The sequence below is a fragment of the Paralichthys olivaceus genome, chromosome 17 (genome assembly GCF_024713975.1).
Source record: "Paralichthys olivaceus isolate ysfri-2021 chromosome 17, ASM2471397v2, whole genome shotgun sequence".
NCBI lineage: Eukaryota > Metazoa > Chordata > Actinopteri > Pleuronectiformes > Paralichthyidae > Paralichthys > Paralichthys olivaceus.
The window spans coordinates 21,147,416-21,161,179 of record NC_091109.1 but is presented as its reverse complement, the minus strand read 5'-3'; the positions used below and the strand labels follow the sequence as shown (position 1 = coordinate 21,161,179).

At 43.7% G+C, this 13,764-nt stretch overlaps 1 protein-coding gene across 5 annotated transcripts in view; it reads left to right on the top strand.

The window, feature by feature from the left end:
- The window catches only part of LOC109639641 (RNA-binding Raly-like protein), a 75,783-nt gene that overhangs the window by 29,364 nt on the left and 32,655 nt on the right, over nucleotides 1-13,764 (top strand). For all 5 annotated transcript variants that reach the window (XM_069512567.1, XM_069512566.1, XM_069512565.1 and 2 more), the window contains exon 2: nucleotides 3,536-3,809. In XM_069512567.1, coding sequence (XP_069368668.1) covers nucleotides 3,554-3,809 — 256 coding nt within the window. In that variant the 5' untranslated portion in view covers nucleotides 3,536-3,553. The remainder of the gene's footprint in view (nucleotides 1-3,535; nucleotides 3,810-13,764) is intronic.

Genomic DNA, 13,764 nt, shown 5'->3' with positions numbered 1-13,764 from the left:
TCATCCCCTGAAATGACTCTATGCTTGAACCCTTGGCTGAAGATGTGTAGAAAATGAGACTTGTCTGTCTATTTTGAAACGTAACTCATTTTCAAAAGGAAGGTGTAAGTGGTCTGTGCACATCTTTACCTTATTATGTGTCATTCTGCTGATATTCAATTAAATCCATACAACAGTTTTTGTGACAGCAGTTTGTCCCTGCGGGGCAGAAGAGCTTCAGTTCATTCATGGCTGGGTGCTCCACAGTAATTCTCTGCCGCCAACAATGCAAATAGAAACATTGATTTACAAACAGAGGGATTTTTTTGTGTGTGTGTGCGTGTCCTCAGTTGTTGTCGTTGCTTTCACAGGCAGAGACACATCTTCAGACACGATATAAATGGAGGGAATCCACGAAGCAATTATTCCACCTCTGCAGTACATGGCAGCAACACCGGGGGAAAAGGTGTATCGGGCTACCTCTCTCTGTTCTGTCTGAGCGAGCAGCACCTCCAGCCTTTCCTCAGCCCGTCAAGCTGCCTTGGCAACAATCAGAGCGGAGTGGCTGAGGCATGGCGAAGAGAAATGTACAGTGGTGGGAAATTACGAAAGGAATCAATTCAATGAGTTCCCTCCCTTTGCGAGAGATGTCTATAAATCAGGCAGATGGCCAGACCCAAACAACAACCTTTTAAGAGGCTGTCTACAAAGGCAGAATGCATTACAGAGCGAGGGAGAACTCAGTAATATCCACAGTAAAGCTCCTTCTTTTTTCACTTTACCCCAACACAGCAGCACTGATAACAACATGACCTTGGTGCTTTTTCTGCTGAACTTATCCACATTTTTTTAATATCGTTAGAGAAGCTTTCTCGTGCCACATTAAAAGGAAAGACAAGCCAGGATTTCATGTAATGGAAAGTGTTTCATTTCGAAAAGGAGACACCCACCTTTTCTAAAAATGTGACACTTCTTCTGCATGAAAGTGAAAATGAAGACTTCTGCTCCTCGCTCACATAAAAAACCTGACAGAGTAATGAGGACGCTGTAATCACTCTGAACACCAGGTCATCATTTTTTCCTTTAAAAGCAGTTTGCACACTGCATCTCTGGGATGAAGCGCTTCTCCGTGCTTTTGATAACAAATGTCAAGTCCTCCGAACAATTATTTTGCAAATTGCTCCACTGGCTCCTATCACTTCCAGCGTTGTTCTCCCATGTTTCTCCTCACAACGCTATCACCTCATGGGATGTGAAGCTTAATGGAGGTTGTAAATAAACTAAAAGGCAAGGTCAGCAGGAATGCCACTGATGGAATAAATTAGTGCCCTGCTCTAAAGAAAATAACCCTGAAGACAACATGAAATATGTCAGTAAAGAGCAGTGGCCTCGTGGCCATTCCCCAGTCCCGATTTATCTGACAAGAGAGGCAATCTAACACTTCTCCGCTGATTTGTCATGTTCCCGGTGACCTGTCCGTGCACATCGATATGGGGTGGGTGTCAGATTGTGGGTTTAAACCACCATTAGGTGGTAATTGTGGAGCTCATTTCAGTTAGCACATGTGTGTGTGTGTGTGTGTGTGCCTGCGCCACATTAATTTTCACTGTCTGGTGCTGATAAATGTCAAGGTCACTTGAGAGATGGCGATCAGCAGGTTATTCCCACACACACACACCCACATGCAGTAAAAAACACACACTGATGCACTGTGCACTGTAAACAAAGGGCCCACAGGAGTCCTGAATCACCGAGCACCTCTAGTGGGTGTTGAATAATAACGTGAAAGTGAATAGCATCAGACTTCAGGTGATGTAATGCTAAAAACAGATGCTGTCGAGTGGAATAATACGTGTTTATCCATGAGTGAGCAGCCGAATGTCTCGCATGATCCCAGTGTCAGGTACAATGGTCGCCTGACAGGGAAGCTCTGCCCCGTAAATCAAACATCTGCTGTCCAATTTCTGGATGACCCCCCCCCCCCCCCCCCCCCGCTGTACTTTAGACGTAATCTCACACCGTGCTATACTTAGTCGAACAAGCCGATTATCGTCTACCACGCCACAGTTAAACTGCATCATGTAATTATGACGATACTGAGGCCACACAGTGTCAGCTGCCTCTTTGCAAAGAAAAATAAAGTTGTATAAGCGAGAAAAGAAATGACTTCCATTGAAAAAATGTGTGCGTGCAAGTGTGTGTGCACTATTCCAACAACATCTGCGTTACCTTGGTTACTAATCCTATTTACTGAGGATTGGATCCATTATTCAGGTTCTTCGTCTCAAAGCAGTTGTTATCACCGAGTGTCAGGGACAGAGACTCAGAGGAAGCAAATATTGAATATTCAGTGTTTCCCTCACAATATATCAGACTATTTAATGCAGTAAGAATAGTACATTTCGGAGTACAAACGCTAACGAAAACCTGGATTTCTACAGGTATGAAAATGGAATCATGTGATTTCATTAACTACAAAAAATCAATGGGTAAAGCAATGAGACATGTGTGGTATCAATCCATCCATCTACTTTGAAAGAACTTTAATAACATATGAGTTGTTGAACAGTGCATCCTTTCCTTGGGTAGATGAATTCCCCGACTGCAGCCGATCAGCTGTCATTAAAAACCAACGTACTGGGAAATCTAAAACTCTCTAATATGCATTGACAGAACAAGGAGTCTGAATAAAACTGTCACTTGCTGTGGCACACAAAGCTTGAGAGATGCAACAATATGGGTATTGAGATGGCTAAACAGAGAAAACTGTTTACATATTGTTGCTCCTTCTTATTTCCCTACTCAGTTTTTCCCGTGGGAGCATTTCAAGCATTTATTCTTATCTCATGTTCAAAGAACCCCAACGTGTTGGATACCAGAAAAATAAAGAAGGTATTAAATAATATAGAAGTAGAATAATTACGTCAAATGAACCAAAGAAAACCTTGATATGAAATTATATTTTATCAATTTCAGAGTAATGATTGAATTGATTTTTATCATCAAATGCCCTTTTGAAATGTGCCTTATTTTAACAGCTAGGAAACCACAACTGGAGACTTTTGAAATCACAACGCTGCTGCAGTTACTCTGAATTTAACAGGAAACCCAAGTTGGCAGCATATGAAACCTGGGTAATAAAGTTCGGTCATCTTTGCACTGTAATTACATAAAGCAACGGGTTAGTTCAAAATTACTTTTACTGGCTACTGTGCTAAAAGTCGTATAGGAAGCAATTGTTACTTCCTGTACATACTAGTTAATTGGCGAGCTAACAAGCTAAGTCAAAGTTGTTTTGGAAGACTTGTGATTTTATACATCCGAGACACACATCTAAAAAGCCAATGCTGCGTTTCAGACAGCTCTGAAGTCGGATATTCCGATTTACAATTTGGTCGTTGGTGAGCGTGATAGGAGTCAGGGAGCATGTGTTATTATACTGATTTGATTAACACTTTGGGGTTCTGCAGTGTTTTTCTTTAGGAGCAGCTTTATCTGGAGTTGGCCTGTCCAAAACCTCTAAAGTCCTTTCCTCCCCCCCATGTGTGTGTCCCAGGAGGGCAACTGGAGGAGAATGACTGGTAAAACCCAAACGAGCAACGTGACCAACAAGAATGACCCGCGCTCCCTCAACTCCAGAGTCTTTATCGGCAACCTCAACACAGCCATTGTCAAGAAGACAGACATAGAGGTCATCTTCGCCAAGTACGGCAAGATAGTGGGTTGTTCCGTACACAAGGGTTACGCCTTTGTGCAGTACGTGAATGAGAGGAACGCTCGAGCAGCTGTGGCAGGAGAAAATGCCCGTGTCATCGCTGGACAGCCTCTTGGTGAGTCTCATCTTTTTCTGTTTTTATGAAAACGTTGTGTATTGTTTTCAATGCAAATGCCAGCAGGAACTCATGAAAAGCTAGATAGTGTATACTGCACTTACAAACTTCCCCTTGAAATACAGACCGTTTCATTAAAGCTTGTTCTTTGCTAGAGGAATGGATTGTCTCTCGTGTGAACTCAAAATGCCTTGGGCATCTCTCAGACTTTTAGTATTTGAACATCCCTCGGCTCCTAAATGCTGAAGTGTGGTTTGTTGTCATGCTGTTTGGGGGAAAATCTCATATGAATCTGTTAACTGGTCCTCCACTGAATGTAAGCACCGTTTGATGTTACCATTTACCAGCCAGCAACTAGCAGAAAGTATGTCAAAGTTCTTGTGAAACATAACTCAGAGCGCAGCAGAATATGTCAGGTGGCACAAGTTGTAGCTTCCAATTACTCTGCAAGCATTGATTCTTGTGTGCATGCACTTTGTAAGAGGTTGTGTTTGTGGATGTTGACTGTGAAATGTATTTTAGCCTATTAGCCTGTTTTGTTTCACTCATGGCCGGGAGGCAAGATATTTGTGAGGATGAAAGATGTGATTCATAAGGTACCTTTGTAGACAATGTGAGGAAATGTATTAAAGCAGTTTTGGACTTTTACCCCTGAAGCAAACAAAAGCATCTTTTCAAGTGTAGAATGAGTTCTGTCTGTGAAGGGCATTGTCCTGGGCCTGATCTTGTTAAAACATAGGGGTTGGATTTCCAAGAATGTTCCTATACTGTTTATTTTCATATACATGCGCTCTCCATGTTGGCATGGTTGTTAAGCAATATATCCACTAGAGGGCGATGCAGAGTGATGTCACACAGTCCTCTACTTTGCCTTGGCTATTGTTCGACTCAGATTTGATTTTCGTCCAATCTTCTCTCAGTTGTACTGGTCAGTCATCAGAGGTTGCAGAGTACGACCAAAAGGCTCCGTCCTTTTCTGTGTATGTATTTTACATTGAGCACAAAGGAGCCTGAAGGTAACATAAGCAGTTTGGATTATTGTGTGCATGTGGAATTATTTACAGGGTTGATATTTGGCATCGAGGCTCTGACCTCATCACTCTCCACAAGGATAAATCAAGCTCAGCAGAGCAGAACATGGGGAATGATAATAACTCGACCCCTGAGGGAACATACTCAGAGCACAGAGGTGGACACTGGAGGGACGCTGCTGCAGACAGTAAGATGTTTGGTGTTTCAACCAGGGAAAAGTGAATTCAATTATTATTGGCCTGTATTTAATTTTGGCATCTAAGCTTTGACCTCGTCACTCCCCACAAGGATACACTAACTTTTCCCTGCAGGAATTGGAAACGATATCAGTTTCCTGTCGATGGGAGCTCAGAGGTGGACACTGTAGTAGGTCAAGTGTTTCAACCAGGGAACATTTAGGCCAAACTCTGCACTATAGGAATGAGGGAGTGTCAATATTCAAAGGGAACATAGCTCAAGCGGGAGCTGGAATTTGTTATTTAAATGTAGACTGTTTACAGAGCTGATATTTAGCATCCAGGCTCTGACCTCTCAACTATCCACATGGATAAATCAAGCTCAGTACCACAGGGATTGTCGTGATTATAATAACATGGAACATAAACTGTAGGTGGACACTGGGGTGAAGGAATAAATGAGTTTAGTGTTTCAGCCAGGGAGTGAAGTGTGCAAATATCACAGGGTGATGTCACACAGTTATTTGATAGTCAACTGTAAAACAAATATTTGATTATTTCATCACCCGTACCTTATTCAATCGAGTTATCAACTCATTTGCCTGCTTTGGACTTAAAGTTGCAGCATGTCTCTGAAGAATCCAGTGGTACTTCTCCTTTCGTCAGCTTCTAGATAATTTGGTGCAGGTGTCGTGCTCTACAGTAGGCAAAACTCCAGCAGACTTGAATATTCCCAGCGCCATGTTTCACTGTCAGTTTAATACACTGCGGTCTCATTCTCTCTCCTGTTCGCCTTCTTCCATACACCCCTCTGTTACTGCCATAAATCTCAAACACTGCTCCTGCACTGCAGAAACCGCTCCTCGTTCTCTCAGACCTCCGCAAGATAACTTCCTTTAATTGTACATTTGCTGCTTTTTGAAATGTGCATTCTTTATTCAGCAAATATTAAGCACATTCTGTTTCAATGAAGAAGCAGCGTTTCTACCTCTCAGGGACCTGAGCTTCATTGTTGATCGTCTGAAGGTGTGGTTGTTTTTGTTCTGCCTGATCGTGCTTTAAATGCAACTGATCTAGTTTCTGCAAAGCACTTTAGAGTTCCATGCACTGCCCCCGTAGGAACCTTAAGTCTAGTCATGATTTGATGCTGAGGAAGCTCCTCTATGCTTAGAATAACAATTTTACTTCTGTCACTTTCACTTAGTTCTGATGCCATTTTTCCTACTATCACAATGCTACTTAGTAAGCAATGATGTTCTGTAAACATGTTTCCTGCAGATCGTTGCTTACTAAGTAGCAGCTTAGCCACAGCTTTATTTATAATAGATGAACACTGGCTACAAGTTTAGTTGCATAAAGAAGCCTCTGATGAGTGGATCAAATCCACCGTAGTGTGGATTGAGGTAATGTCCGGAGGTAATGTCCGCTCGTGGCGTTGTTAGGGGTCGTGTCAGACTAGCTGCCAGGTGTGTATTGTGCAAATATGGACCATCATGATATCACAAACCGCTGATGGTGTTTCAGGGGCCAATCCTTCTTTTACCATTTCTTCATAAAGAAAAGAAAAGGTATTGATTGTTTTTGCCTGATTAATGGTTGTTAATGGCTTTCTGTGCTTCAGGGATTTCATTAGTTTGATATTTGGCATTATGGATGTGATAATCAGCAAATCTGCAGAAAAACATCATTAACAAAGTCACAACCTGGTCCATCATCAGTCAGAGCTAAATATACCACTGAGCACTCTGTCATATCCACAATAAGAGTATTAGTGATTTATCTGTGACTTCTCCACAAATGATTTGACTCCTTTCACATGTGGGAGCTGGATTTTGGCAGAGAAAGCAAATATAATTGAAAGTATTTTCATTACTCCCTGTGCTCATTTAAATACAACTTTAATTGACAATTAAGGACACCCTCAATCTCATTCTCAGAAGCTGATGCTTTTTATATTAACACGATGGAGAAATGAATCAGCCTCATTATGATTTAGAGTTGAGGAATGACCTCCGCCAGGATCTGTGTTTCTGTTTCCAAAACGTTTCATTAAAGTGCTATTACCTGCAGGCTGATTGCACCTGAATTTCATTTCCACATCACATCTGAAAGCTAATATTGCTGTGGTGCTGCAGGGATTGCATTCATATATGTTCCAACAGTCACTGAGATCATCTTCTACCCACACAAAGAGGAGCACAACATGTCGGAGAGGCAGAGGTTTGCTTTATAGCCGGCAGTGGTCACTGGAAAAGGGATGAGTGGAATAATCACATCACTCTGCGACTGCACGGGTCCAATTCAGCTGCTCAGGCGCACTGGTGATGACTAATCTGTGCACTCAATGGCACACAAGGGTCGGAGGTCATAGCCTGCCGCCACCACAGGAGATGAGACTGTGTGTGTGTGTGTGTGTGTGTGTATGAAACACGTCTGATGAACGAGTGCAAAATTCTATAATAACACAGCTGGCAGCACCTTCCTCCCCTCGCAGCTTGGAGATAAATGGACACTCCATTAGCCATTAGATATGAACAGGAGTTCAGGTGAACACATTTAAGATTGTAGACATTTTTTAAAGACCTCACATGCACGGATGTTGAATTGTTAGTCTGGTATAGTACACATGATGATTCTGTCTTCGGTTCTCTCTGAATCTCTATGGTGCTGAAACGTATAATCCGAGGCTGTGTCCCAATCATCGACTGTCAATAAAGCTGGGTGCAGCAATTTTGCACTTTTACGTTATTTGCAGTTCTGAGGCTCATGTGTGCTGCCTTTACATACAAAAAGAGACGCGTCCAATTAAAATGATGTTTGATCTCAGCTACCATGCATTGCTTATTGTAATCAGGACACAATATCAGCCTCCTAAACTTTTAATTTGGCTGCAATTACAAATAACATTGCAAATGTTGGAGATCTGATCTCAAGTCAGCTTCACTGCAGCGGAATAATTCTTGTTAAGTTCCTAAAATGTCTGCATCTCACATGTGTTGCTGTTTCTTCCCTTCCCTCTGGCTAAAAGAGTACTGGGGGGAATTCCTCGTGACACAGTGACACGATGATTGCTGGCATCCATGAACCTCAAATGCATCCAAGCGGTTTCCTTCCTCTCCCGCTGAGATCTATCTGCTGCATCTCTGTGGCCCCTCTCTTCAGCGAGCTGCCATGGAGACAAAGAGTGACAGATTCTTTTTGCCCTGAGCTGTCCCAGCATGCCCCAGGCCTCCGGGTTCACGTTAGTGCTGAGTCTCTAAATCTGTACAGTGCAGTGACTGTATATAACACTGATGTTTTGAAAGTTTTTAGGAAGAGTTATGATTGTATAAGACTCCTTTCACATTTCTGCACCAGATACTTTGCAGTGCACATCACTCCTGCCCTTTATGTGATGAGATTAGAAACCACCATTTCTTATTTTTCTCATCTATAAAGGTGCTTGTTTCTATATCCTGATGTGTCACTGTGTGGTTGTGTGTGTCAGCCTGGAGGCAGCAGATGCATGTGATTGGCAGGTGGTGATTGAAGCCCTGATGGAAAAGGACAGTGAAAGCATAACATCCCGTATTTTTCTATGAGAGGCCATGTATGAAGATTCAAGGTGCTGCGCAACCTGGGAGCGGCGAGGAGAGAGCGAGGACGGCAGAGGGAGGTTAATAGCAGAGAGAGGGCAAAATAACAACATCTCTGGAGAGTCTGCCTCAAAGCACAACACCTGATAATCCTCCTTCTGTTGACTCCTGCTTTGAGAAGCCTGACCCTCCCTGAAGAGATCTGCATTCCCATCCACCTGGAAGTTTCATGGTGAAGGTCCATCACATTACAATATTAATGACCACACTGAAGGATAATGTGTGATGGATCACCAATCATACCGCCTCCAAATGGCATTGGCAAGAGTTAGGCACATAAATAATAAAGTGATTTAGATGCAAAATCCATCCTAAGCGGATTACAAAGGCAGTGGCACTGCAATCAATCGTCATTTTGGGCCAACATGATGCATAGCAAGCAGCACAGGACAGAGAAACTGAAGTATACCGGGAAGAGGGAGAAAGACTGAGCAGGGACAGGTAGAGAGAGAAAGTGCAGGGATTACAGTTTATTGTGTTGCTCTAGATGCACCTGCTGGATGAGTATAGGCTGTATTCCGTTATGCATTTGGATGTAAAATGGTCTGTATTTCTATTGCACTTTTCTAGTCTTGATGGCCACTCAAAGCGCTTTATAGTACAGTTTACCGTCACCCATCCACACACACATTCATGCAGTGCATCTATGGGCAGCACTATTTCTTTGAGGGGCAATTCTGGGTCGAGTATCTTGCTCTTTTGGTCACCAATCATGAAATAATCATGTCTTTTCTCGTCAACGCAAAAGCTACATTTTGATGAAATAAACCTCCAGATTTGCCAATGTGGGGATGTTACAGTGCTGACAAATTGTAACTCAGGCTTTCCGTCTGGACACATTGAGCATTTGTTTCACTGCACTTTGGATGCCATTGGTCAAAATCTTCCAAGGATTAAAGTCCCTTCATCCATCCATCTGTTTTCTTTTGGGATGCAGTGGCAGCAGGCTATGCAGGGTACTCCTGTCATCTGTCTCCCTATCAACATATCCTAGATCCCCCCGAAGTCTTTTCAGACCAGATTGGAAATACAGTCCCTCCAGAGAGTTCTGGGACTCCTCTCACTTGGGCTTGCCTGGAAATCCTTCAATGAAAGGGACCCAGGAGGCTTCCTAATAAAATGCCTAGCAGCTACTCCGAGCTGCCTCCAGATGTCTGAACCCCTCACCCTATCTCTCTGAGCTCAGCCACCCTATAGGCAAACCTTCAGATTTAGGATCTATGTTTCGACTTCCCCCCCTTTGTACATGAGCTTTGGGTTTGGGTGAGTGAGAGAGGGAAAGTGGCTGAGGTATTTCTCTAGACTCGCCATTTTGCACCATCGACCTAAATATACGAACTGAGTGTAAAGATGTTCAAAAGCAGCCTGGTAAAAGAAAGAATCTGTCACTCCCATATAAAGATGAGCTTGTCAAATAAAATGCAACAAGTCAGTTGCAGCAGCCCCATCAGAGAGCACAGGTAACTCCTTGAATACACTGAATATCACAGGCTTAACATTACAAATGAAAACCCTGAGGGGGATTTTTTTTCCTTTTATGTCAATCCAAACCAAATCCTCCTGCATCTTCTCCACCTGGCTGCTATAATTCTCTCTATCGCTCGCCATTAGTATTCACAGGCTCGCTCTCACTTTGAAGTTTGCATAGATAATTCCAACAATGTCTACAATAACTGCACAGCTCAGTAACGAGAGAGACAGCCAGGTTCAGAGGCATGAGCAGTCATGAGTGAGAGGCCTTATGGGTATTGCAGCTAGATGGGGCCGGGGCCGACCCCCCCCCCCCCCCAGCCATACCCTGGCTTTTATGTCCCTGTGTTTGGACGCTGTGAGAGTATTCAGTGTGTCCTCAGCACGTGCATGTATGTGGACTTTCTGTGCAGACAGGAAACCTTAAAATATTTAGATTTGAGCTTCATTCAGAAAAGGATTTTAAAGCGAGCCAAGCCACCTCACGCCAATTGTAATTCATATGCTGTATAATCTTTTTTTTTTTCTCTTTTGTGTCTTAGTCTCTTTATTCCCTCCCATATCTCTTCTCGTCCTTGTGGGTGATTAAAATGCATCCTGGTTGTCCGTCTCCTCCCTCATTAGTCACACTCTGAGAGACTGGGCCGAACGCTGAATGCACAGTTGGCCCGACCCAGCGCTCGACAACAGCATCCACAACATCGTGTGCAGAGCAGCACGCAGGCTCTCAGTCACACAATAACAACAAGGATGTGGCCAAGCCAAGGATTTATCTGAGCTGTAATGCATTCAGGATATAAGAACATGTTTCTTTTGTTGAAACAACACTGAAGAAATTTTAAGATTGTCATTGTGCACTTAATAGGCTTTAATAAAGCCACTGGGACACCAGGAACACTGCCAGGATCTCTCCCCGTCTGTCCCTTCCTCTATCTCCCGCTCTCTTTCATACATACTGACAAATGCTTTATCGGGGCATGAGCCACAGTGTGGACAAAGTGAGATGGATTACTGTGTGGATTTTGGCAGAGGAACCTGCAGCTAATTCTCTGATTAGAAACCTGGGTTCAGAGAATCAGAGTCAGAGCTCAGCGCTCCAGAAAGCTCTGTGTGTGTGTGTGTGTGTGTGTGTGTGTGGTTAGCTGCATATGTTCATAAATCAGACGGTGTATGTGTTGTATCATGGCAAGAGAGAGAAAAAAAAACACTTCCCATATTCAAAGTTTAATTTTCCACAGAGTGACAGGCCGGTAAATAAAATACATAATATATTCTGTAATAAAATATCACACTCATGCATGATTCAGGGCATCGGGCTGGTTGTATATGACAGGTTGTATTTTTGATCCTCGTGCAACAACCAATGTGTCAAAGTGCCCTTCAGCAAAATGAAAAAATGCTGCTTCCTCAGCAACAAGCAATACGCCCAAAATGAAAACTCTAATATCCGCTTCATAACGACCAGATATTCCCTTTTCCACAAATGTAAACACATTATTGAGGCTATTGCTTCCAACTTGATGTTTTAACCATAGACTGTTTATGAAGATGGACGAAGCATCTCCACATCTTCCCTTTGCAAAAACTAAGTCAAAATATCCAAGGTACGCACGCTGCCATCTTGTGGCAAAAACGTCCTTTGGCGTGTACTTTCTGGTTTGGTCCATGTCCCATCTGATAACATGGAGGCAGGGTTTATGACCTGTACTGCAGTCACCAACATTATCACAACCTCCGCCACTGCTGACATGTTTGTTGTTGTCAGAAAACTCTGTGCTGCCCTCTAGTGGATGTATTGATATATCTATATGATCAGAAAAAAGCAACAGGTGAGTCCAGTGACTATTTAAGATAAGATAAGTGATAGTATAGAAGAATAGCACTTATGTTGACATGAGTCAGTTGTTGAATGCATCTTCACATCTTCCAGCCCCCCCCCCCTCCTCACTCTGAAGCCACAGTTCTTTCTCTTTCGCAGACCGATGCTCCCTGAAGCGTCCGTCCTTTCAGCCCACAGCAGTCAGTAAATAAACCGATGGAGCCCAGGCTGAGATGAGCAGTGGGGGACAGCGAGGAAACAGGATTAGCTGGAAGCCTAACAAGCATCCTGGCCACGATGCGTTCATTAACATTACATCCATCCGCAGGGACGGAGAGACACAGGCGGCGAGGGGAAGTGGCTTCGGACCAGTGAAGGAGAACAGATCATTTCTATCTGTGCATAATTACACAAACATGTTTACGATTGCAGGTTCACATTTAGGACGAGCTGATGCAGACAGGATGGGTTTGGATAAAAGTTAGAGGGATTGCGTTATGTTAGGCCATTGCTTGCCGTGGTGTCATTACAGTCTCTTGTACGTAAACTGTAAGGTGACTCTCAGAAAATTGTCATTGCTGTGGACGAACAAAACTCTTTTGTGTAGGATTAGTCTTCATACAGATGTTCCACGTGTGCATGCTGGGAGATAACGCTTCAACACGACAACTGTGTGTTTGTGCCAGGTACGCAGTCTCACCATGACAAGAGGCTACTGCAGTGTGACCTTTTAACGCCAAGCACAGACCTCCATGACAGACTCGACACACATCCCTGTGAAGGAAAACCGGCCCTTTAACACAATAATTGATCCAGTCAGTCATATCTGTCTCTTAATTCATGCCATAATTGTCGATGTGCACCTCAGGCGGAGCGACAAAAGGAGAAATCCAGGCGATAAAAGGTGACGTATTGTGTGAGTAATGGCTCGTGACTTGTGATTACACATGCAGTGATAATTACTGCGACCCCGGAGGGTTCCTGCAGACCCGTGCTCACAGGGCTCTGCAGCGTAACCTCCTCTGACTCCCCCCTGCTTAGTGCGCAAATTAAAAATCACTATGACAGACTCGCTGGGGAGTTCACCCCCTGAATAGAGATGGACAGTATAAACAAAATAACGTTAAAAACAGCCCCTAACCTCGCCTGGAGCCATGTCTTGCTCTCTCATGTGTTCGCTCTTCCTCTCACATTTCCGTATTCGACTTAGCATTTATTCTCCCTCCGTCTCCTCGCTCTCCCCTCATGCCAGTTTGCCTCCTCATCCCCTCGTCCTCTTACTCACAAGGCTTCCTCGCCAATTATGCTGCAGAGCTGTGGGCCTGTGAATCATTGCATCCAGTTGTCAGTGTTGGAAATGTGGACGACGGTGCCCAGCCTCGGGGCCCACTGTCCGGTAAAGGTCGCGCCGAGCATGATGGCGGTTAACTACCTCAAGTTTATTGCAGTCAACACTCTGCATTATAGGAGTAACCTCTCTGACACCATCCAGACGCAGTTTACAGCAAGGCCATAACCACCTCAAGGTACTCGGAGCGCTGTTTAGAGCAGCGGCGCATGACAAAACTGGGCACTTGGCCTTCTTAGACCTCAAACCTGCGCTATTTTGTGGAGTGGAGGAGCAGTTAGAGGGAATATTCTGCAGCCAAGGTGGCAAAGCATCTGGTGCATTAGTCTCATATTTTTACAGCCTCCTTTTGTTCAATCTCACTTATCTCAAAGCTTAAAAGTCTTTTCTCAAACTCAGCTTCTTCTCCTTTATCTGTTTCTCCCCCTTTGTGACGGCTATAGATTTAATTAAGGGAATCATAAAGTGATAATGA